Source organism: Saccostrea cucullata, unplaced genomic scaffold, assembly GCF_032062105.1.
Source record: "Saccostrea cucullata isolate Sc308-1 unplaced genomic scaffold, CSIRO_AGI_Scuc_v1 ctg320, whole genome shotgun sequence".
Taxonomy (NCBI): domain Eukaryota; kingdom Metazoa; phylum Mollusca; class Bivalvia; order Ostreida; family Ostreidae; genus Saccostrea; species Saccostrea cuccullata.
Window position 1 is genome coordinate 363,648 of NW_026930920.1, and position 26,091 is coordinate 389,738.

At 33.7% G+C, this 26,091-nt stretch overlaps 1 protein-coding gene and 1 non-coding gene across 2 annotated transcripts; one reads left to right on the forward strand and one right to left on the reverse strand.

Moving 5' to 3' along the window:
* On the forward strand, positions 1-25,541 carry LOC134230596 (uncharacterized). The gene is made up of 16 exons (XM_062712438.1): positions 1-156; positions 2,795-2,874; positions 4,058-4,288; positions 5,332-5,419; positions 5,828-5,896; positions 6,320-6,459; positions 6,691-6,803; positions 9,117-9,280; positions 9,638-9,690; positions 10,012-10,173; positions 10,318-10,459; positions 19,430-19,851; positions 20,903-21,093; positions 21,225-21,321; positions 21,847-21,983; positions 22,814-25,541. Exons 1-16 carry the CDS (start codon positions 28-30, stop codon positions 23,482-23,484), a joined length of 2,889 nt encoding a protein of 962 aa, XP_062568422.1. The 5' UTR covers positions 1-27; the 3' UTR covers positions 23,485-25,541.
* On the reverse strand, positions 10,419-10,491 carry Trnas-uga (transfer RNA serine (anticodon UGA)). The gene has a single exon. It is a non-coding gene; the product is annotated as a tRNA-Ser (tRNA).
* Positions 25,542-26,091: the final 550 nt, after the last annotated feature.

Below are 26,091 nucleotides of genomic sequence, written 5' to 3' on the forward strand. Positions count from 1 at the left end.
TATTCAGAAAATGATTAACATCAAAACATGGCAAGTGAAAGTAACAGTCACGGTGATGACTGTGACAGAATAAATTTAGTTAAAATTCCTCCGGAACGGATTGGACATGTAGCAGTATGTTCAAATAAATACATGTTAGTATGGGGAGGATACAATGTAAGTGTTTCACTTAATTATTGATGTGATGGAGTCAGGGAATCAAACAAACACGTACACTTATTTTACTTTTTCCACTAGTCCACATACCACATCTTACTTGTATCTGGGAAACAAATACATTTTCTTTATTCTATATATCATTATGTAGTGGTTTTTGCTATATGGACTGTTGATCCATGTTAGAATTCAAGAACATAAAAAAATCAACATATTTTCTCAATTTATACCACTGTGTCGGCACTTGATTCTATAAGTGTAATACATGTAATTATGAAAGCCGGATAGGTTCATTTTTGAAAAGAAAAAAGTATTTAATTCGTTATAACGAGTTAGTAATCTCGTTATAACGAGTGGTACATGTTATAACGAGTTGATTAACGTTATAACGATTATTAATTCGTTATAACGACTTAATTATCTCGTTATAACGAGTTTTATCTCGTTATAACGACTTAGTTATCTCGTTATAACGCGTTAATTAACTCGTTATAACGATTGCTACATTCGTTATAACGAATTAGCAAATCCGTTATAACGGTCATGGGACTATCCCGTTATAACGAAATGATAAGTTTCCCCTTTATTTCCAAATTTAAAAGCAATATGGGAATTAAAAATGGATGTAGTTTTAATGCCATTGGGCCTCTCGTACGTAACTTTAAAATTGATAAATTAATTTGCAAATTTAATTTGCGATATGGTTTGAATAATATTAATTCTGAACTATCTGGCTGTCGATAATCACATTTTGATAAGTACAGCAATCTGTATTTGAAAACATTTACATATTTATTCGGAACGTGTCAAAGGACATAAATTAAAAAATTATATTTAAAATGTAGTGTTACAAAGTTTGGCAATATAATTTTGACAACTTTCTCACGATAAAAGACACTACTTTTTAAATATGTTTTGGATGACTTATGAGCTTTCATTTAATCAATTTACATTTGCATTAATGCAACATATATTATATACACAAAAATTTTTTGAAGAAGGGGGATATGGAGACATTTCAGCAGTTAGATCATGGGATTAAAAATAGGGGTACTGCCAACACAACATAAAAACAGTCATAAGTTTCGGTATTTTTATTTTTTATCTTTTGTAAACAATACAAATCAACTGCATCGATTTATACAAAATGACTAACATCAAAACAGGAACAACCCCTCGAAAAACAAAAAAACCTAGTTTGCTGTTTTAAACAAAATCTTTATCATACACACTTTAAACAACCTTGATCGAACGGTATTATATGTACTTCCTATCATTTAGATATAAACTTTACATGTTTAATAGTTATGGGGAGGATACAATGTAAGTCGTTATAACGAGAAAAATTAACTCGTTATAACGAAATAACTAAGTCGTTATAACGAGTTAAGGGTATAAACAAACACTTCTTATTAATTTTTCGTTATAAGTCCACATACAAATCTTACTCGTTATATCTGGGCAACAAATACATTTTCTTTATTCTATATGTCATGTATGTAGTGGTTATTGCTATATGGACTGTGGATAACGTGATACTAACTCATTATAACATAAAAAAATCGTTATAACATACTTAACTCATTATATATACTAACTCGTTATAACGAGCAATTGAACTCGTTATAACGAGTTAAATTTTTAACCCATGGTGTAATACATGTACATGTAATAACACAAGATATCCAACTTTGAATTACACAGATTACCCCTATCTCATATATGTTTGTGTAGATAAATTATCGTAGAAGACAACGGTAATAAACAGTTTACCCTTGCATTTCCTCTGAAAGTCACCCGCGTGGCACAGTGGTTAGAACGTCTGCTCTAGAGTAAGGAATTAATTCTTACGTTGTTGAAGGTTTGAATCCCTCTGTTTGGACATGCATGGAGACCGGTCCTTCAGATGAGACTGTATAAACTGAGTTCTCATGTCACTGTAGGTGTTTGCATGAAAAAGATCCCTCAATGAATAATTCTCCATATGAGTGAAAAATTCTCGAGAGGGACGTTAAGCAACATACAAACAAACAAACATCATCTAAACGTGTATATTGTGCGATTATGGGCAGGGGGTACTCCACGTAATTCAGAGTTGGATACCTTGTGTTATTATTAAACTTTGGGATAAAAATTTATTACAGAATTAAATGCCAGATGTAATTTATAAGCAATTCTCTGTAACATTAAGTACCATTAGTTTAGACTTAGTTAGCACTGGCAGACCACTTACAGGTTTTTCAAAAGTTTTTTCCCATGTGATGATTAATGCTTTAGATATTTTTTCAACTATTTTAATCATGTAAATAAGAAATGAAAAGGCATAGTAATTTTGAGGAACTTTCTCAGTGTTGGTTTTGATGTAACAGTGTTATTAACATGCTCTGTGGTGAACAAAATATGTTGCTTTTAAAATTGGCAAACACAAGTTCCATTTAATCATCATGAAATGAAACTTCACACATGGACAAAATTTATGTTTTTGCATTGAATGAAAATGTGTTGATCTTTATTCTTGTATTAATAATAATATGATGAGGAACATTGTCTAAATATTTTTTGAATGACCCTCTTAAATCTTATGAAAAATAACATTGTGAGGTGGACATAAATTCAGAGGTCTTCTTTTCTTATGAAGGATGATTTTAATCCTCCCTACACAGAAAAATATCTACCAGCAAATGAATTGTGGATTTACAATACAGAATTTAAAGTTTGGTAAGTATTTAAAAAAATTGTTTATTCACAACACAAATAGATATTATATGAAATATTACATGAAATATTATATGAAATACTCATTTTTATGCCCCCCTTCGAAGAAGGGAGGGCAAATTGCTTTGCTGCTGTCTGTTGGTCTGTAGGTCCACTTAGTTTCTGTTCATTTTCTTCACAACCATTGCACATACTGAAATGAAATTTAATATACAGATTTATCAGATGAATATCTAGGTAAAGTTTTGTTTTGGGTACGATCACGCCACTTTTGACAGAGATATGCCCCTTGGACTTAGAAAAATTCCAATTATTAGCAGTTTCCGTTCATTTTCTTTGCAGAAGTTGCACATACTGAAATAAAACTTAGTATACAGATTTATCAGATAAATATCTAGGTCAAGTTTTGTTTTGGGTACGATTGCGCCATTTTGGACAGAATTATGCCCCTTGGACTTAGAAAAATTCCAATTATTTGCAGTTTCTGTTCATTTTCTTTGCAGAGATTGCACATACTGAAATGAATTTGGTATTCTGATACATGTTATAATAAAATCGGTCAAGTGAACTAGTGTTGAACTTTCATGTAACTTGAAGATTTATGTGTCCAATTAATATCTGAATTATTTTGACATATGTATTATACATGCCGTACTCGGTTATAACAAAGTCGCTGGAACCTATGAAATTTCTTCGCTATAACCCATCCATTAAAGTTTATATAGCTGGGGATCCAAGATGAATTCGCTATATCCGTGAATTCGCAATAACCGAGTTTTACTGTATGTACACTAAAACTCGGTCATAACAAAGTCCTACAAACCTTAACCCGTGAATTTACTTCTTTACCATGGGGTACTTAAGTTTTTATATTTGCTAACCAAGGGTGAAAAGAGAACAGGAGCAGGTTGTCACCCCTGGCTTGCAAGGATTTGAAGTTTTCTGATGAATTGAATTTTAATATTTTGTAAAGTTATTATATCAGAATTTGTTATGATAAAAAATAGTACAAGAACTTGTTAAGAATTTTGTAGGGAGTCCCCCCAAAAATTGCTACATTTCACTCATTTTATATACATGTATTTTGCTTTATCCTTGTTCATAGTAATTTCATACTGAACAAGTTTTACTAAATGTATCTGTAGTATTATTCCCTTGAATCCTAATCTCAGTAATCTTTTTATAGGTATTATGAGAGATGTAATGTCCATCCTGTTGCGGCCTCTGGATCCACAGTCTGTTTAGGGGATGGGTTTATGTACCTGTTTGGTGGCCATGCTCACTATGGTAACGTCAATGATCTGTATCGATTAGATCTGAGCACATTACAGTGGGAAAAAATGATGCCTCAGGAGAAACATGAAAAAATGACACCCAGTCCCCGAGACAAAGCAGTATCCTGGTACTATAGAAAAAAGTTAGTATTGTGGTGTACAAGATTAACCAAATAGTTTAGTACTTTGAGAGAAAGTTTGTGGAAGTGCAGATTATTGCATAGAAGTACTAGTACTCAAAGAACACATTTAAATGAAGCATAAAAAATAGCCGTGAAATACTTAATAAGAGAGAGTGATTGTTTAATAAATTGAAAGTTTAAGGTTCATTGACCCTCTGAGAAGAGAGATAACTCTAACATGGTTAAATTATTACTAATTGCCAAGTTAATTTTTTTTTCACATTTTGCCCTGCAATATATGTTGAAATTATGTGTATATCAGTTATAAACTGGATTTTGTTTTGGAAATGGTAAGTAATAAAGCAAAATTTAATATGAGTGAACAGATAGTTGATGAACCTAAAATAGTAAAATGAAGTATTAAATATACATATCTATAACAGGCACGTAGCATCGATTGGTGTGGGGTGGCCAGCCACTGAAATTTTTTTTTTACTTACCTGAAAAAGTTGACAAGCAAAGTAAAAAAAAAAAAAAAAAAATAAAGGAAAATTGCCAAAGTCAAAAATCCTATTTCGGGCAAACCTTTTTCACTACCAATTCCTTTCAATATCCATTTTTTAAGCTTACAATACTATATTTCCTTCATATTACTTTACTTTAGTATAAAGTGGGGGGGCCAACCAGCCTTTCAATGAACATTTTCAATAGTAAAAGTAATGTTGGCAAAAAAAGTGGGGGGGCCAGGCCACCTGGCCCCCCTGTTTGCTACGTCCCTGTATAATAAAAGTAAATTGACATTTATTATTGATATTACTCTGTGATGAAAGCTGCTCATATACAGGTATACATTTATAGAGAATAATGCATACTTTTTGCATATTTAACAGACTGAGACAACCAATAATAGCCAGACTCACATCAAAGACCCAAGGGCTAATATAGGTTAAGGGCTGATATAGGTCAAGGGCCCTTGGACTTAAATGATGAATAAAAATGCAAGTTCTTTTAAAAAATGTTACAGAAGAAACCTAGAGACTTGTTCAATTTGTTTGATATTTTAGGTTTTATACATTTGGAGGGTTTGGCGTCCCTACACAGGGATATATGGGAGATGGCAAGTCTTTCTTTCAAGATGAAATTCCAGAACAGGTATATATTGATTGTCTTCAAAAAATCTAATTGTATACCACAGGCATTTATTTACACAAATCTTTGTAAAAAAGGGTTTATTTTTAATAAGTTATTCCCCATTGAATGTTGGAGGTACACAAATCTTTGTAATAGCCCAAAGTGGGCTATGTTTATTTTTATCAGATTTGTTGTCAAATTTGTGTGTAAATATTGACTATTTTTCTTCGACTATCTGATTCTAATGTAGTTACATATGTATACTGTTTTGGACTATCTGATTCTAAAGTAGTTATAGCTGTTTTGGACTATCTGATTCTAAAGTAGTTATAGCTGTTTTGGACTACCTGATTCTAAAGTAGATATAGCTGTTTTGGAGTATCTGATTCTAATGTATTTATAGCTGTTTTAATGATTTCCTTTTATCAGAGAGGCTGGAACAATCAGCTGTGTGTTTTTGATGTGACTACAATGGAGTGGAACATTCCAGACTGCATGGCAAGTTTCTAGAATAAATCCAGATCCCGGTGCTTTTTTTGAGTCCATTTATATGAAAAGGAATACTGGCATTTATAATGAAACATTGTAAAAACTTATATCAATTTCAAAGTCTGTGGGAAAACCATCTCATGGACCAGTGTCAGAAAAGTCACTTAAGTTGCGTGGTGGATTCTAAATCATTATTCCATACTCCCTTAATGCAGATTAAAAACAGAGGAAATTGAGGGGGATTGAGGTTAAAGTCAATTACATGTATAAATAGAGATTGCTGGATGTATAAGCTTGCTATGGCTGATTTGACTGTATATGTTACAAGTAAATTGATCTTATTAGTCACTAAGAGTAAGAACAGTTGACAGTTGGGGTAGATCATAAACCCTTTGCTAGCAAAGATGCTTTATGAGTTTTGCTTCATTACAGGGACCAAAGCCCTCTGCCCGAGCTGCCCATACAGCAGTGAGGTTTGGTAACAAGGTTTACATCTTTGGAGGACGACATTTAAATCTCAGGCTTAATGACGTCCATTGCCTTGATCTGAACTCACTGTCATGGAGTGGGAGGTAAGGAGGTCAGAATCAGTTGTCTGAACTCACTGTCATAAAGTGAAAGGAAAGTAGGTCAGACTCACCTGTCAATCACTCTCATGGAGTGGAAGGTTACGTAGGTCAGACTCAACTGTCTGATATAAATACATGTGAAAGATGTGAGGTTTTGTGCCTCTGCACTGTTGTTAATTTTAGAATTTGCTCTTTCATTTGGTGTTTTGATGACTGCATTATTTACAATTTAAGGTTATTAATTGATGGCTGCCAACCCGAGGGCAGGTCCTGGCACACTGCTGTAGGTCTATCTGACAACAGAATGTTTGTGTATGGTGGCTTCACCACTGACTGCCAGCCCCTTAGTGAGTACTACTGTTTGAATTTACTAAATCTTTGATTATGGGGGCATAAAAAGAAAAGAAGTACTGGTATTATACACTGTATAATGATGGTTAATGTAAGACACAGTTCTTTTTACATGTACCGGTAGTCCATGGATTTGTTTTCTCTGCATAAATCATCAATCTAAAGTACTACATAAACATTTTGTTGTTTTATAATCATGTGGGTAACCAATTTCTTTCAGTACTACTACATGGTAACTTGTCACTAAAAATATTGTATAATATTTAAAAGGTCCTTGGAAATGCCCAAATGACATGCACATCTTAAGAGTCTGAAATGAACAAGAGGCCCATGGGCCTTATAGGTCACCTGAGCATTATGCAACAACTTTCCAGTGATTTAATTTGATTCATGTTTTAAGCCAGATGCTATGGCGTTCACAATTTTGAAAGAGGCACCATTGATCATCATAACAATACACTAAGCAGATGCTTAGTTTGTTTACTTAATACCCATAGGCAGGGTGGGGGAACAAAAAATGCATTTCAAGTAATCAGTAATATTCAACAATAATCAGTAATGTCCCTATCACACATGAACCCCTGACCCTTAGGCCTAGATCCACACATTGCACAATGTTTGGAAAGGCACCCTTGCTTTTCAAAAATATTTGATTAATACCAAGGAGCAGATCTCAAACAATTCATCCAGTTTCAGTATATAAGTACCCCCCCCCCTATGGTACCCCTGACCCTGGTGCCTTGAAATTCACAATTCTGGAAGATTAGGGTTCTTGCTCATCAAACCCACATAGGTAGTTCATCTGCTTAATACCCAAAAGCTGAGAAGAAAATTTTCAAAGATTTAATGTATTTTCACTTTATAATCAATAGAGCCCCGCCCTATCACTAGAACCCCTGACCCTAGGGCCATAAAATCAAAATTTTGGAGGAGGTATTCTTGCTCATCATAACTATGTACTTAGTTTATTTAATTCCTAGGAGCAGAAAAGAAATTTTTTCAAAGAATTCAGGTATTTTCATTATATAATCAATAGAGCCCCGCCCTAACAAACCCTGACCCTGGGGCCATAAAATTCACAATTTTGGAGGCACTCTTGCACATCATAACTATGCACTTAGTTAGTTTATTTAATACCCAGGAGCAGAGAAGATTTTCAAAGAATTCATGTATTTTCACTATATAATCTATAGAGCCCCACCCTAACACCAGAACCCCTGACCCTGGGGCCATAAAATTCAGAATTTTGGTAGAGGTACTCTTGCTCATCATAACTATGCACTTAGTTAGTTTATTTAATACCCAGGAGCAGAGAAGAAGATTTTCAAAGAATTCATGTATTTTCACTATATAATCTATAGAGCCCCGGTAACCAATTCCTAGGGCCATAAAATTCACAATTTTGGTAGAGGCACTCTTGCTCATCATAACTATGCACTTAATTAGTTTTTTTAATTCCCAGGAGCAGAGAAGAAGATTTTCAAAGAATTCATGAATTTTCACTATATAATCTATAGAGCCCCGCCCTAACACCAGAACCCCTGACCCTGGGGCCATAAAATTTACAATTTTGGTAGAGGCACTCTTGTTCATCATAACTATATACTTAGTTAGTTTATTTAATACCCAGGAGCAGAGAAGAAGATTTTCAAAGAAATAATGCATTTTCACTATAATTTAGCCCCGCCCTAGCAATAGAACCCCTGACCCCAGGGCCATGAATTTCACAATTTTGGTAGAGGACTCAATGCTGATTACAATAATGCAAACAGTTTGACTGCTTGATGTCCAGGAGTAAAGAAGAAGATTTTTAAAGATTGCATTAATTTTAGTGGTTTTTGCCCCACCCCCCAGGCCCCAGGGGGGCAGGGACCATGAAATTCACAATTTTTGTTCCCCTTCATCCATAGATGCTTTGTGCCAAATTTGGTTGAAATTGGTTCAGTGGTTGCAGAGAAGAAGCTGAAAATGTTCAAATGTTAACGGACAACGCACAACGCACGACGACGGACGAAAACAGATAGCAATAGGTCACCTGAGTTTACTCAGGTGACCTAATAAAACATTACAAATTTTAATGCATGTACATGTGTTTTCTTTTAATGGAACTTTGATAATGCCCTCAAGCTTTACCCCCCTCCCCATTTAGATGTTGGGGTCATAACCCAATATTGCACTTTTGGGAGATTTGCAGGTATTCGTTTCAGTAAAGTACATGTACAATAACATTTGGTTATGAATTTTCAAAGTCTGTATACAGTGTAACTTAAATAAGACTGGATACAATTTCTTTTCATTTTAACATGCAGGTGATTCATGGATTCTAAATATCAGCAGCCTACAGTGGACTCAGTTAACATATTTCCCTCAGACCCATTGTCGTCTCTGGCACACTGCATGTGTGACACAGGATCAAGATGTCCTGATCTACGGGGGATGTGAAAAGAACATACTGGACTATGACACTATATGTGTGAGTATCTGTTGTTTGAAAGTCACGAACATTACAGTGTGTGTACCAGTGTATGGAAGGGAATTACCTCCAAAAGTCTATTTATCTTGCTTATTCTGCCTACTTCTTTATTCTTCGTTATTATTGCAACTATATGTCACTTAATTGTTTTCATATTCATCTTTATTACATTTCACTCTGAACTTTTTTCATTCTTTATTTTGTCCTTACTTATAAGTAGGCAGAATAAGAATAAAAGCAAAATAAATAGACTGTTGGCAATAAAATTCTTCCATACCAGTATGAGCCACGTGTATTTGATTTGTTCTTTTAAATTCCATAATTTTCAAAGATCATTTTACTATCTTTTGTGTACAGGAGATTAAGAATGACATTTTAGAATTCCAGTTTGAACCATACACACTGAAAAAGTAAGTACATGTTACACATGCATTTGATTTTGTATTAAATATATTTATATGTGGAAAATTCAATTCTAGACTAGTACCAGGTACATTTTATATCATTATGTCTTCATTTATGTTTTAAACTTTTTGGATTTCAACATTTAAAACTTAAAGGTGTTGACAACTATATTGATTTTGAAAATGTAGCATAATTTTGTTTGCAGGTGTAAAATGAGCAACAACAAAAATAACTCTGTATACAATAATTTATAAACTTTCATTAAAAGAGCATAAGTTATTCACCAAATTGTGTATTTAAAAAAAAACTTTAAATTTACATTTCAGGCTGTGTATGGAATGTGTTTACAGATTGCGTGTCCGATTAGGAAGTCAGTGGGATTCCCTACCGCGACCCATTTCTGATTGGTTACATAAAAAAGAGACTCTCGACATCCAGTTACTGATGTCATCAGATTCGGACTCACATTGTTCAATAGATATTTACTAGCACATAGACTGTTTTTATGAACAAATTAACATTTTAAATGGGACATTATCATGTACAGTAAAACATGCTTATAGTGAACATACTTATAATGAGTTGATGTTTATTGTGAAGTGATTTACATTACCCTTGAGTTTAAAATATAGTGAATTTTTATACAGATATAACAAAGTATGCTTATATAATGAAACAAAATTGTCTGTCCCGTTTGCACTTCGTTATGTAACAGGAGAGGAGAAAGTGCAGTGGAGCAGACCGGGATTCGAACCCGGGCCCCCTAAAACTCAGGTCAGGTGCTCTACCAACTGAGCTATCAGCCCGGTCGAACCCGGCTGACCACCACAGTTATAAGTATGTTTTACTGTATTTGCACTATTTGTAATGTACTTGTTTAGAGACATTATATACATTTATTTATTTCTACGTTAAATCAGTGAAATATGCTTAACTCTCACAAATATCTTTTTTTAGCTGGTTTGTTTAAAAATTCATAAAATTTGTTAAATGTAAAGATTATCAGGCTCTGCACCATCCATTGATATTGTGAAACATCAAACTGTCTTGAGCAAGTCACTTTTGATGATTAATAAAAAAAAAATAAGATTATTTTTTTATCACTCAAAAGGGAATCTGTATAGTATACATGAACATGTAAAGTGTAAGTTGTTGAGAGCATATAGATTTTTAAACTGCCATCATTTCAGTCCATTCGAAATTCAGTTTGTTTTGCTCATATGTCAATATTTCATAGCGATATTTGAAAAAGAGGAGTTCATACTGATTGTTTTATGCAAATAAATGATCTTTTAATTGTATCTATATGTACTTATGACCCTGGCTAGTTTAGATCTTGAATAATGAGTTTTTGGTTCACCTCAGCCAGAGGCTCAAATGATCTTTTTTGATCAAAATTTTTCTATTGGCTGTCTTTTCACAGTTTCTTCCTCTACAGAACCATTGAGACAGTTTTAACCACACTTGGCATATAGTAGCCCTGGATAAAGGGAATTAAAGTTCATTCAACAGAAGGATATTTAACAGGAGATGTTTCTTACCTGAGGATGCTTCCACAGAAGTTTTATCTTTCCTGGTCCAGAGGTTCTTGAGAAGATTTTGAAAGATTTTCCCTGTATATTCCTTTGTAAAACTGATTTTCCGTAGTGGCCCCATCCTCAGGGGGTCATGTTTTGAACAAACTTGATTCTAATCTGCCTGAGGGTGTTTCCACACAAGTTTTATCTTTCCTGGCCCAGTGATTCTTAAGATTTTTAAAAGACATTTCCTGTGTATTTCTATGTTAAGGACGTTCGATCCTGATATTTTGAGCGTATTTTGGTCAGGTCCTTTAGTCATAAAATTCTGCATCATTTTTTAAGCTCTAACATTAAATCTGAATTCTACAATGCAAATTGAACTATATTCATTGAAAAAACCCCGATTAAATTCCATTCAAGTAGAATTAAGCTGGGGACTATATTTTGTGGCGGAAGGTTTTTTAGACGAAAATGATCAGTTTTTTTCCATTTTGAACTATAACAGTACTGTTAAATTTGGATTCCTATTTTTCCATGCTGGTTGCACACAAAAGTTGTTTTTGGCAGTGAATTGTGTTATGCTGGTTCTGAAATATCTATTTAATTATTTCTTATGAATTCTATCAACAAAGTTTGACAAATATAGTAAATGTATTCTGAAAATCCGGGGAAAAATTAAGCCAATTTTAACGTAAAATTGACAATTTTTTAGTAATATCTAAAAATTTACATCATATACCCCCACTTTTGATATTCTTTTCTTAATATTCAAGATAACTTTGACCTATTTGCTTAAAATCAGAAAAAGTTTAAGACTTTAAAATAATTTTCTTGCTTATTAGATTTTAAATACCCAAAAAATCACATTTTATTAGTGCAGAAAGGTCAAATAATTGATTATGCGAAGTAATTTGAAACTTTTTCTTAGTCACAATTTTAAAGTGTCTTTTTTAAAATAAACTTAGAGTTCATTTTGTTTCATGCTTTAATTGGATAGAAATATTGGCGGGAAAACGTCGAAGATGTCATTTTTAATTAATACACAAATTTCAGTGCAAAAAGGTCAAATTAAATGTACTGTAGCGCCAAAAGAAGCATATTGACCCCCATTTTTTGATTTGAATTTTAATTAAGCTATGTATGAAGAAACTAAAAATATACTTGGCAGAAAAAGTTTAAGACTTTAAATATCAGGATCGAACGTCGTTAACTTGAATGTACAATACCTGAGAATGCTTCCATATGAGTTTCATCTTTCCTGGCCCAGTGGTTCTTGAGAAGAAAATTTAAATGATGTCATTAATTTTTCACTAATTCATAATTATCTCCCTTTGGAAGAGGGCATGACCCTTCATTTGAACAGATTTGAATCCCCTTCACCTAACGATACTTTATGGCAAATATTGTTGAAATTGGTCCAGTTGTTCTTATTAAGAAGAAGATGAAAATGTGAAAAGTCTACTACGACAGACAACAGACAAAGTTTGATCAGAAAAGCTCACTTGAGCCTTCGGTTCAGGTAAGCTAAAAAAAGGGGGGGGGGGGGTAGTGTCCAAACGTGAAAATCCTATTTCGTGGTGGTGGGTGGGGGTTCGAACTTCCAACTTCTTTCAACAAGAAGTGGGATGTCCCGGGCCAGACTTTGAATGTACATTTTCTAAAATATTATGTCCCCCGATACTACGTGCCTGATATTCGTACAAAATGATATGGAAACAATCACAGGATGTGTGGATTCAAAGTATTTATTACACACTTCGTAATAAATACAGGTTTTTTGCATATGCGATATGGCTGACGTCACAATAGCCGTATCAACCCTGCAGGGCTGATATGGATTTGCGGGGCTGATATCCGTATCAGCCCTGCAAATCCATATCAGCCCTGCAGGGCTGATACGGCTATTGTGACGTCAATATTACACCCTTAGTAAATTAAACCACAATAACAGTATTTGTGATCATACACAATTTTTGGTGGGTTCATATTCTCTTAATTTTAACTTTTTGAAAATAAGGTTAATCTTTATTTACAAATACATGTAATACTATAGAATATTTTCAAATTACGGATCAAGTGCATTGAAGTAGAAGTATAAACAAATCCAAATCTTATGAGACATTAGACTATGTACATGTATGTACGAAGTCCATGCATGATTATTTACTTATTTTCTTCTCAACTGAATGTGTTCTGTATTTTATTACTAAGTATGTAATAAATATAATAAAACATACCCTTTTCCACATTACATCCTGTATCAGCCCTCGACCAATATCAGCCCTCGGGCCTTCGGCCCTCTGGCTGATATTGGTGTCTCGGGCTGATACAGGATGTGATATGGAAAAGGGTATGTATTATTCTCTATTTATTACACACTTAGTAATAAATACAGGTTTTTTGCATATGCGATATGGCTGACGTCACAATAGCCGTATCAGCCCTGCAGGCCCTGCAGGGCTGATACGGCTATTGTGACGTCAAAATCACACAAAAACAGTACTTGTGATCATACACAATTTTTGGTAGGTTCATATTCTCTTAATCTTAACTTTTTGAAAATAAGGTTATCTTAATTTACAAAAACATGTAATAGATTATTTTCAAATTACGGATCGAGTGCATTGAAATAGAAGTAGAAACAAAGTCGGAAACCCAAATCGTATGAGCGATAGACCATATACATGTATGTAAGAAGTCCATGCATAATTATTTACTTATTTTCTTCTCAACCTAATGCATGCTGTATTTTATTACTAAGTATGTAATAAACATATTAATACATACCCTTTTCCATATCACATCCTGTATCAGCCCTCGACCAATATCAGCCCTCGGGCCTTCGGCCCTCTGGCTGATATTGGTGTCTCGGGCTGATACAGGATGTGATATGGAAAAGGGTCTGTATTATTCTCTATGCAATGACCCTTTGGGACTAGGATAAGACAATCGTGTGTGGTAATGAAGGCTTTGTATAAATAATAATAGATTTCTTTAATACAAAGCCTTAATTCTGAAAAAAAAACAGGTTAAATCATCATGTGTAAACAAGCTAATTCGGAGAATTTATGTTTCATAAAAGAGAGGAGAATGCTCAGATTGGGGGGTCAACCCCCAGCCCCTCCCCGGATATGCAGAATTATTAAATGTATGTACTGAAGTAAATAAAGGACACTCGGGGCCATAGGTAGTTATGGTATAAATATTAAAAGCTTCTTCAGATTTCGCCCGGAAATGAAAGGTTTACGCACACCCATGTAATTCTGTAAATGACGTATGATAAGTATATATAGGTCTACCCCTCTATACTATAGATAATTTATAGTATAGAGGGTTAGATCTATATATACTTATCATACGTCATTCACAGAATTACATGGGGAGCGCCTATGGCACAGATAGAAAATAGGAATTAACGACCTTGCTGTTTGACCTCAGAATCAATAGGGGTCTTTCTTATGCCACAAAAAATCGTAGTATAAAGTTTCATTGCAAAAGGTCAAAGGCTTTAAGAGCTATCGCACGGAAACGAACGGGTTAATACATGTAATATAGGCGGCATAGTCTTTTGAGTTTATAAGACCTTGAACTTTGATCTTTTGGCTCAAAATCAAGAGGAGTCATACTTAGGCCATGAAGAGTTGTGTAAAGTTTCAGTGAAAAAGCTTGAAAGGTTTTCGAGATATCGCGTGGAAACCAAAGTGTTCCAGACAGACAGAACTACAGACGGACGGACGGACGAATGGACAGACCGAAATTAATATCCCCCTCTTTCAGTGGGGGACAAAGTATGAAGTATATGTATATAAAAAGTAATACCATGAACAATTTTGTTTTGCAGCAAATACATGTATGTACAGATTCTATAAATGATTACGAATGATTCTTTGAATTCTTGCATAGAATTGTTTTGTTCATTTCAATAACATACATGTATTTGAGTCCATTCTCGCAAATCCAGGCTTGTTCCGTGATCGGAAGGTTGCGAGTTCGAATCTCGGCTGTAACTGACCCAAGTCGATAAAAAATGGGTAGCAACTGTTCCTCCGTCACAGTTATGCGGTTGGCATTTTGAAATGGAAGTTGCAGATCCTTTGGATGCAGGCGCGTAGTATCGTTTTTGAAAGGGGGGGGGGGCAGCCAGAGAATTTTTTTTTTACTTACCTGAAAAAGTTGACAAGCAAAAAAAAGGGGGGGAAAGAAGTTGCCCAAAGTCGAAAATCCTATTTCAGGGGGGGGGGGGGGGGGGTGAGGTAAACTTTTTCTCAGTGTCAACTACTTTCATTACCAATTCTAATACTACATTTTCGGTACATCACTAAAAGTGGGGAGGCCAACCAGGTTTTCAATTAACTTTTCCTATAGTATAAGTAAGGTTGGTGAAAAAAAAGTGGGGGGGGGGGCAGGCCCCCATGTTGCTACGCCCCTGGGATTAGACCATAAAAACCAAGGCCCCGTGTCACGACAGACATTGGCGTGTTTAAGATCCCTCACTGCTCAATGGCCATGAGTGCCAAGTATGTAGGTCAATATTTGGAGTCTTCATCGGTATAATATAGTGACATTTGTATAAGTCTGTATGAATGAATAAAAAAGTCTTGAATGGGACGTAAAACATTCAATCAACCCATCAATCGCAAGTTAACTACTAGTACGTTTTCCAGGCTTGTAAAATATCAAAATCTTGATTAAAAAAAGGGGGGCTAGGAAAACGTAAAATATATCGGACTACAAGTGCCACAGTGGTATCCGGCAACATAGAAACAGGTAGATGGAAATATCGTTTCCCATAGGCCCATTCCTAGTAACAATGTTGAGTTTATGTCAATTGGTTTAGAGGAAAGTCCTATCTTTATATAAACCAGGCACATAGCAACAGTGGGGGCCTGCCCCCCCCCCACACTTTTTTTTCCAGACATAACCTTTACTATTGAAAATGTTCATTGAAAGGCTGCCCCCCCCCACTTTTGGCTAAATAGAGTAATGTAGTAATTATATGAAGAATGGAAGTAGAAAAAAGTTGGCCCCTACACCCCCCACCCCCCGAAATAGGATTTTTTTTGCCTGTCAACTTTTTTTCAGGTTAGCGAAATTTTTTTTTCTCTCTGCCCCCCACCCCCCCCCCTTTCAAAAAAGTTTCTACGTCACTGTAAGTAAGGTAAAAAAAACAAATAGAAAGATTTCTTTGATTTCAGTTAATCTAAACTTATCAAAAATACGCCATTATCACGCATTCTCAATTTATAGTCTCAATTCGCTTTAAATAATGTACCACGTTTTAAGTAATATAATATTTCAAATAAATTTTATTTTCTGCCACTCATATGAACCATTGTTGGTTGTTGATTAAAATGCAACAATTGTTTGTTGTAGTTTGAATGATTGTCTTAGGAGAAAATCACAGTTTATAGCAGAAATCGATATTTACGTTACTGTCGCCGATCATCGTGTAGTTTTTATTTTAAACCAAAAAGAAGTTTTAAATCATTTACATATCTTTTTCTTAGTAAGATTGTCCTACATTTGAGTTATATTTTCAGAATATCACACTCTTCACACATATGCGTGTCACAAATTTTTAAAAGTTTTAATATATTTATCAAATTTTGATGTCACCGCAGAATTATTACTTTTCTATTTGGAAATTCAAAAGGATTGGAAGGATTGATAAACTGACTCAATAGGACTAAGTTGTAACTTTTTAACATCATGAACACCCTTTCTATTGCATGGAATGGTAAAAAGGACACTCTTTATCTGTATTTATGAACAATAGCCCCCCTTTTCTTACAAGTCCAATGGTTAAAAAATTCAACGATATTTACGTGTTAGTATTTATTCACAAATTAAGTAAGAGAACTACACTGCTCCCTATGGGTCAAATTGCCTTACACTCAAGCACTAGAATATGCTTTAATTAACAGTGGAATAATTGAACAATGGCATTAAAAGTTACGATAAATCTCAGAAAGATATTTACGTTACCGATATTTACATTACCCATATTTACGTTACCATGTTTTAAAGTAAATAAGTATTAATTTCCAATGCTGTTTGAACAGATTTGCGAGTGAATCTTTATGATGTAAATACTAAGAACATGAAGAAATATACACTGTTTCTTAAAATGTCATTTTTTCTGTAATAAGAGTGCAGAAATGCAAACTGAAGTGCACATGCAAAGGTGAACATTTTTCACTCAATATCTTGTGCATCCGTGTGATTTGAAAATTGAATTGACATAATATTATTCACAAGTAGAATTGTGGTTTAATGATTGAATCTTTCCATTTTGAGCAATTGGTTAATATTGCATAGTTTCAAGTGTAATGCACGTTATCATTCGGAACGTAAATCTGAAACAAAACTTTCTTCAAGTCTGTATTTTGCTGTTTGTTTGAAATGATAGTGTATCGTCAACTTAAATAAATGGTTATATACACCTGAATTGTATACCAAGCTAAAAATTTTGAAGAAAAAAATATCATTTTTGTAGGAAATATAATTCCAGAAAATAGGCGCTGCGTTGCATGCAGTGGGGGGGGGGGGGGTATTCTACATCGGGTAAAAATAGAGGGTGTTGGGTGTCAAGAAACTGGTTGAAATTGAATCCATTTCCATTTTTGTTGCTTTGCAAGAAATACAAATATTAACATGTATAAAATTGTGCACCTAATTTTCCCATTGGAATTTTTGCTTAGACATATAACGTACGCGTCTATGTTTTAATGGTACTGAAAATTCAATTTACGTTATATGAACATAGAATGTATATTGCTCTATAGAGCACATGTGATATGCAACTTAATTATTGACAAACCTTTTAAGGGTGGTGGGGGATCTTTGTTTAATTTTTGAGATTTGACGATAAAGTTTTAACAAACAATTAAACATTTCAGACATGTAGCAACAGAAGGGGGGGGGAGCAGCCCCCCCCCCCACTTTTTTCTCCAACCTTACTTCAACTATAGTAAATGTTCAGTGAAAAGCTAATTGCCCCCCTCCCCCACTAATAGTGATGTCCGGAAAATGAAGTGTAATAATTGGTACTGAAAGTAGTTGGCATTGGAAAAAGTTCGCCTCCCCTCCCCCTCTAGGATTTTCGACTTTGTGCAAGTTTTCTCACCCCCCCTTTTTTTTTGCCTTGTCAACTTTTCAGGTAAGTAAAAAAATTCTCTGGCTGCCCCCCCCCCTTCAAAAAACGATGCTACGTGGCTGCCTTTGAAATAATCAACAGATAAAATGGTGGAAGGGGGGGGGAGGGTTATGAATTACATGAGTCCTCTATAGATAAATCATAACTTGAATTTTCAATTCAACCCTTTGTAAAGAGCGTATATATAGATAAGAAAATTCATAAAATTCAATAATTTGAAATAATATAATCATTTTTTCCCCGAATATACTTTTATTTTTGTATGATATCTATGTGCGATATTTACGTGATATTTAACAAACACTTCGTAATCAGGTAATGGCGAAATACTTAACCTTCTTATATTCTAAATAATGTGCGTTTTTTCTGAGCAGATTAATAAAGAATCAATTACTGTAGCATTTTAGGGAATATTGTCATTATTAAGCTTATCTTCGGATGTGATAAAACTTGTTAAAATAAAAGGAAAATAATTTCATTTAAATGAAAATTATATCTGTTTTATTTTTACTAATAATTGAATCAAAGATTCTACACCCCTTTTACAAATATGCTTAAACGGTTTCATAAATGATTATAGTTAACAAAATTTGATGTGTATTATATTGATTTTGTATTTAAAAAAAAATATTTCGTTTCCAAATATGGCTTTTCAACATCACGTAAATATCTTGGTGTAAAATTAGCCCTCCAACCGCTTTTATTTCGAAGGAGGCCAACAAATCACAGCATAAAGTATGTAAATCAAATTGTGATTTTTAATAACTATACACTTTCATGTTTCAAATGACGTATAAAAGTGTTAATTTCAGTTCACTAAATTTTTTGACTTTTCCCAAGATCGAATTGGTACTATAAATTGAGAATGCGTGTTATATGACTTTAACAACTTTCAAATTTAAGCCCATAAAATTCAGGATCATGATCAGGTGACCGTAAAGGCCCGTAGGCCTCTTCCTATCGAGTCAATCCGGAAACATTTTATTTTTAGTATGTGTGTTGTTATTTCCGGTGACTTGTCGACGTTGACAGGCACCTTGGATCGCTGGAAAATCTCTTGTTATTTAGTTGAATGCACGTTCATACAAATCTCATACTTCAGTCACTGGGAAAGATAAATTGCGGATATTTGGGAACAGTTTTCGGGAATCATTAATAATGGCTGTGAAAACGATAGCAGTGTTTTCTTCCCTTGTGATCGTCTTTGCGTATTTTGCAAAATTATACTTAGATAGAAGTTCGGCAGGTGCGGAGAGAATGAGCCATATTTTGTCAGGCCTGCTGAGAGCAGAAAAGAAAATAGATGCTCCAAGAACCCGTGTAGCACTGGGCTTTGGTGGCTGTGAAGACTTGATTGTAGATGGAATGTCTTTTATAAACAAGTTTAATTTAGAAGCGCCTGGAAAACCGAAACATCACGACTCCGTTGGGACAAAAGAAGAGCTTTCTGAGTTGTTTGGTTACTTTTTCCAGCATGGGGCTGCTGCAGAGTATGTCATCATTTATGAAAATTTATCAATGCATAGATCCAACACATAGCGCATAAATAGGTCTATCATTAAAATGGACCTTAGTTTTGCGATGGAATTCGATCCATGCATTGGCAATGTAGCAGTATAAACAGGGGTGATACGTTGAAGCTCTAACTCAGTGCATCTACTGTAAAGAATACAGAAAATTACAGAAAATTAACAAATCTCAACATGGAGTGTAAATTTGAAAAGAGAAAAATTATGTGTTGACAAAATGATCGAGTTGAATTTTTGTTTCTAGATGCATTATTTTTTAGTTTAAAAGGCATATAATGTACAATCTCAAATATGTTTGATTATAGGATAAGCCCTCTGCACAGCTAGACTACCTCCCATATACTCAGTACTTCCGATGCAGCAAAAAATTACAGAATGGCTCCAAAATGATTTTGAATACAAAAGAATTTGCACTAAAAATAACATTTACGTTTACATTTGGAATTCTCTGGATTGTTCTTGGTAAATGCACTGAGTACGAATTATCGTCCGTGTTTATTTTGCTACATAGTGAATACACAGAACAAATTCCATCATTAAACTGGGTCCGTAGGACATTTATCATTTTAACAATAGAACATTCTATGTAAGGTTAACTGACGTAACTCATTGTTATCCTTTTATGATATTACCTGATATACAAACTCAGGGGCTGTATTTTACAAATTAAATCAGTATGTTCATTATGTTTTGAATTCTATGATGGCATCCCCTACCATGGCAAAATTTGCCAATATAGGAATTGTACATAATTGTACTTAATAGTTTGAAGGTTTAAAATACATGTACAAGTTAGTTACAAGCAATAATGAAAGAAGACTGAATATTAATGCTAACAAAGAGACATGGCACTCATACCATGGCAATACAGAATACAGAAGAAAAATTTCATTGATAGAATATGAACTGAGTTTTTTGACAAGTTCTATTAGAAAAATCTTTGCCTTTTGTACACTGTACTACATCTGTAATTGGTCTAAAAAGTTTACACGTGTATAAATTGTGTTTATAGGAGATTTGTCAGCAACAACACACTGTTTAAGGAGCTGACTGATGCAGCCTTTTCTATGGCTGATCACAAGTCCATCTTGGGAGGAAACGCACCAGTGATGGCCAGGAGAATGGCAAACGAGGGGGCGGAGGTGCTCCTAGGGGCGAGGTTTACTAAGGAACTTAGACAAACTCTGCCTGACACAGTTAAAGGTCTGAATACCATTCATCACTCTTCTCTTTATTTTTTTTTTAATTTAGAGGAATGAGGCCATAATACATTAAATTTAAGAGATGTTGTTTTAGAAATTCTCATAATTTCGAAATGTCAATTTTATTTTCAGTCGTGGGAGAAGATTTAGATGTTAATGATATCCATTTGCTATTGGAGTATAAATCTGGAGACAAGTGGGGCAAGTTTATCTCACCAAGGGCCAACAGGTAGTCAGTTGTATAAAGAATACTATAATATTCTTGATATATTATACAATTATTGCTTTATTTTTAGCCCAGTATGATGGTTCAGCCACCTGAGGAGTACAATATTCACTGAGCCTGAAGGGTGAGGTGAATATTGTACTTCAAAGGTGGCTAAATCATCATATTGACTGAAAAATCAATGTGGAGAAAATAAATCTTTATAGTCACCTTGAGGTTCTCTTGCAGATCAATATGACATGATAGTATTTTTTTTCTACATTGTTGGATCTTAGCCAATCAGAAAGAAAGAATTTATTCAATCATAAAGTCCTTATCTTTATAAAATAAATATATAAATAAATATCACAACATAATTATATAGTCCTTATCCTTATACAAAATATTGTATAAATATCACAACATCCTTTTGTTTTTCCTGAATAACGAACATTGAAAGCATAGATAAAATGTATAAATTCTTAAAAATACACATCTATGTCAGCATTCAAAACTATTCTTCAAAATGTTTTAAAACTTCAATTGTAGATTGATTGTACACAGCGATGAAAGCAACCCTTTTATAGAAACCTTAGAAGGACTGGAGGCGGAGATCAAGACGTTCAAACCAGCGGCTTTAGTTGTGGGAGGCTTGCAGATGCTGGATAATTTTCCTTTCGAAGAAGGTGAACATTTTTCACAATTCCCTTAAAAATTTTCAGATGACATGGATATATTTACTGGTAAAGTTGTCAATAGAGGGAAAAAAAGAAGAAATTAAAAAATAAAATTATTCAGAGACATACAGTATCATCCCATCTGAAAAAAGAGAAAAAAAACGTGTTAATGTTGATGGCATGTACATCAAACTATTTGCAACATTTGCTTATCTGTCCAAATGGATCTTATGAAGTTTTTTTTTAATTTAAGGACAGATGATACAAACAAAATCTGAATGCCTGGATTGGTATATACTTTTTGACCTAATTTCATTGCAAATGATGCAGATAATAAATTTCTAGAATATAAAGAAATTGTAAACCTTCTGTGACGTTCCAAATTCTTCCCTTCTGAAGCCATCCTTATTATTCTATACAAATATTTTTCCCTCAAATTCCATTTTTGTGCAACTTTGAATAAAAACTTAAAAACTACGCAGTGAAACTTATTCATGTTATTCATTAGATCTAAAACATGTCCCAAGTTGTTATTTTCAAAATTTTTGACAAAAAATTGTTTGTATCATCTTTCCTTAACCCAAAGTTTTACAAGGGAATGTTTAGGAAAATCCCTCTCTCAAGGGCTACATGTCTGACATTTAATATTCAAGCATCTATATGAACTGTGCACATTGTCTTATTTGACAAGAATTAAAAGGTTTTGAATATTTCCTACAGGAACAAAGGCTATTTGAGTCTTTCAACCAGATTTCATTGTTACAAGTTTCAACTATTATCAGTATAATTACATTTTGTTGAAAGATTTAATTGACATACCGGCAGTTTTTAAATTGCAGGATCAAGGTTAAAAAGAATAACCAAACTAAAGAATTTGTTAGCATCAACACCAAGAAAAACAAGTATCCATTTTGAGTTGGCATCATTTACAGATGAAGAATTAATGAGAGAAATCAAAGACAATGTAGTTCTGTACTCAGATAGTCTGGGTATGAATGAGCAGGAGTTACCTAACTTGGTTAGTATTCTCACAAAGGGGAAAGTGACATTAGTGGCTGATGCCTATCCTAGAATTGCCCCAGTACTAGACCAAATGAGACAGGTTTATGATATTCTGAGTAAAACGGAGGAGGTAGACGGAAGAAGAAAAGTCTCGAGGATTCATGTCCACACACTGGCGTATCAAGCAATATTGACAAAGAAGGGAAGCCAGTGGAAAAAAACAATGCATGCCACAGCCAAAGCCTCTCTGACAGCTTTTAGACACGTCTGTAATTCTAACTACATTGACACAGAGAAGGCACGGCTCATCATGGATGATTCATTTTCCTCCAGTACATTACAGTCTGCTCAGCGAATACCACTGGAGGAGAACCGCCCAGTGTCATGCTGGGAGGAAAGAGATTATCAGATTTGTGTGGCACCTGTTCTGGTGTGTACCAAGGTGGTGCAGACAGGAGGAGGTGGAGACAACATTTCATCGGCTGGTTTACTGGTACAGGTGGAATGATTCTAATTGTGCTATGTGGAGAGGTGGAAGAAGAATTGAAATTCCAGGTGATTGTTTGAGTGCTGATACTTGTATTTATTCTTATTTACATTCTAGAATTTTAAAAAATATAACAAATTGCATTTGAATCTGCCCAAAAATTTGATAGTCATGAAAAATAACAAAGAATCACAAGGTGCATTTGTTGTAAAAATATGTATAGGTAATAAAATGAAGGCTGATAGGTGTGGAAAGGTTGCTTTTGTTTGATTCATTGAATGTTGGATTTATGATGTTGTTATGATAATATGAAGAATTTCATCTATCTAAATTGGAATCCATTAATTGTATTAACTCTACAGAGATATAAATATCTATATATTTTGTGTTTGTGAAAGTCTATGTGGTATGCTAGAAAATTTTTCAATAGTTGATGTTGTCATTATTTTTTAAGGAGATTGAATTCATTCACTTAAAGTGATTATAAACTGAGGGACCATGAAATTTAATGATTTTTTTTAAAATTCATTCTTGTGTTGGAGAACCCTTGTGATTGTTATGAACTTTCCTTGATATTCTTGTTGAGGAATTGTTATTCTATGATCTCAAATCTATCATTCTTCAGACTTAGAGGAAATTTATGCAATGTTCAGAGATAAAAATTACAATTTACAGACATTCCTGAAAGTCTTGTTTTTATTAGCTGTCATCATAATTATTATCTTATATAGAGTTTCCTCATGCTCATATTGCTGTATATTTTGATATTTTCATTTGAATTGTTTTCAGCATTTCGGTCAAGAAACTGTGTGAATTAATTTTCAGAATTCTGAAACAAAAGCTTAATAAATTGCTAGCTGCCAGCAGCACTAGGTTTATTTAATATTTAATTATTTTTTGCTTATGGTTGTAAAAGAGGAGTTGTCCACTTAAGTTTATGTAGTAGCTTTGTACTTTTGTTAAATATAAACATACAATATATTGTTTATTTTCATAGTGTAAAACAAAGCATTTCAAATTAACACTTTGTGTATTTATTATGAATAACACCTCTGCTCTTAAAAATCCTGGAACGTTTTCCCCCGAACAGATTGCAGTTTTTATCTTATGTGGAAATCACAGGTGCTTGATGTTTTTAACATTTCTTTTCATACATGTAACTGAAAAAACCCCAAATACTACAATTATTAGGTTAAATACGTCAAGCGCCTGTGATATAAAGCCAATATTGCAATAAACTGCTATAGCAATACATGTATCTTGTTTATAAGAGGTCATGATAGAGAAGAAAATCTAGTTGTAATATTTTATATGACGATCGAGGTTTTGGCCCAGAATTTTCTGTGTCCACCAATATACAGAAGAGCTCTGGAAACTTAACCTTGTTAGCAGCATCAATTAAGTTATTTAGCTATAAGAAGGGATCATTTTTATCTTTATTAATTTTTTTTGTATTCTTCAACATTACTTATGGATCAACTCTTCTTTATTCTGTCTATCTCATATGTGAAGCTTAATTAATCTACTTATTAAGAAAGACATATTTATATAGCATCAAAATATTTATATAACATCAAAATATATTCAATTGCCAATTATTTTGATTCTCTAGTTCATAATGTTTTGTTCATGATTTTATCTTTCACTAGTTAATGTAGTAGTTTGCTGTGTATACTTAGTAGATTTATATCATAAGACAATGATTGTACGTGTATGTCAACATCTGTGATAATTATTCTGAACTCTTGTCTCAGTCATACAACGTGATATACATACCAGTGACCATTGGATGAACATGTATAGTTTTTTTTTACATGCTGTATGATTTAAAAGGCAAGTTATAGGAGTATAATATCTTATTTCAATCTTACAGGCACAATCCTTATGGCAATGGAAGTTTTCTTGTAGTTGAAAAGAATGAATCCATGTGTCCTTTTACTATTATATCATATTGATCCTATTATATCCTAATTCACAATAGTTGTTGATATAATCAATATTTTTGTGTTCTGTATCTTTGATATAAAAAAATACATATACATGTATATTATTATAGAAAAATAAATCTTTAAGAAGTTTTTTGCATTGTAAATAATTGATTTTGAATCTTTTTAAAAAATAATTGTTTTATTCAGTTTAAAAGTACACATGTTTCAAAGTAACAACAATAGCAAATATTAAAGTTTTAGCAAGGAATAGATAAAAAAGTCTTCCAAAAAGTTTTTTTCTCAAGAACTGCAGAACCATGATTGGTGATATTAATATGAAAGCATCCTCAGGTATTGTAAATTCAAGTCTGTTCATATCATGACCCCATGGGGTAGGATGGGGCCATAATGGGCAATCATATTTTTACATAGACATATATTGGAAAAATATTTAAATTCTTCTTTTCAAAAAACAGCAAAGCCATTATTAATATGGAAGCATCCTTAGGAAGTGTTGATTCAACTCTGTTCAAATTATGACCCTTGGGGGTAAGGTGGGGCTATAATGGACAATCAAAGTTTTGCATAGAAATATATAGGTAAAATCTTTAAAAATATTCTCAAGAACAGCAAAGCCATGATTGGTGATATTTATGTGGAAGCATCCTCAGGAAGTAGATTGTTCAAATCAGAACTCTTG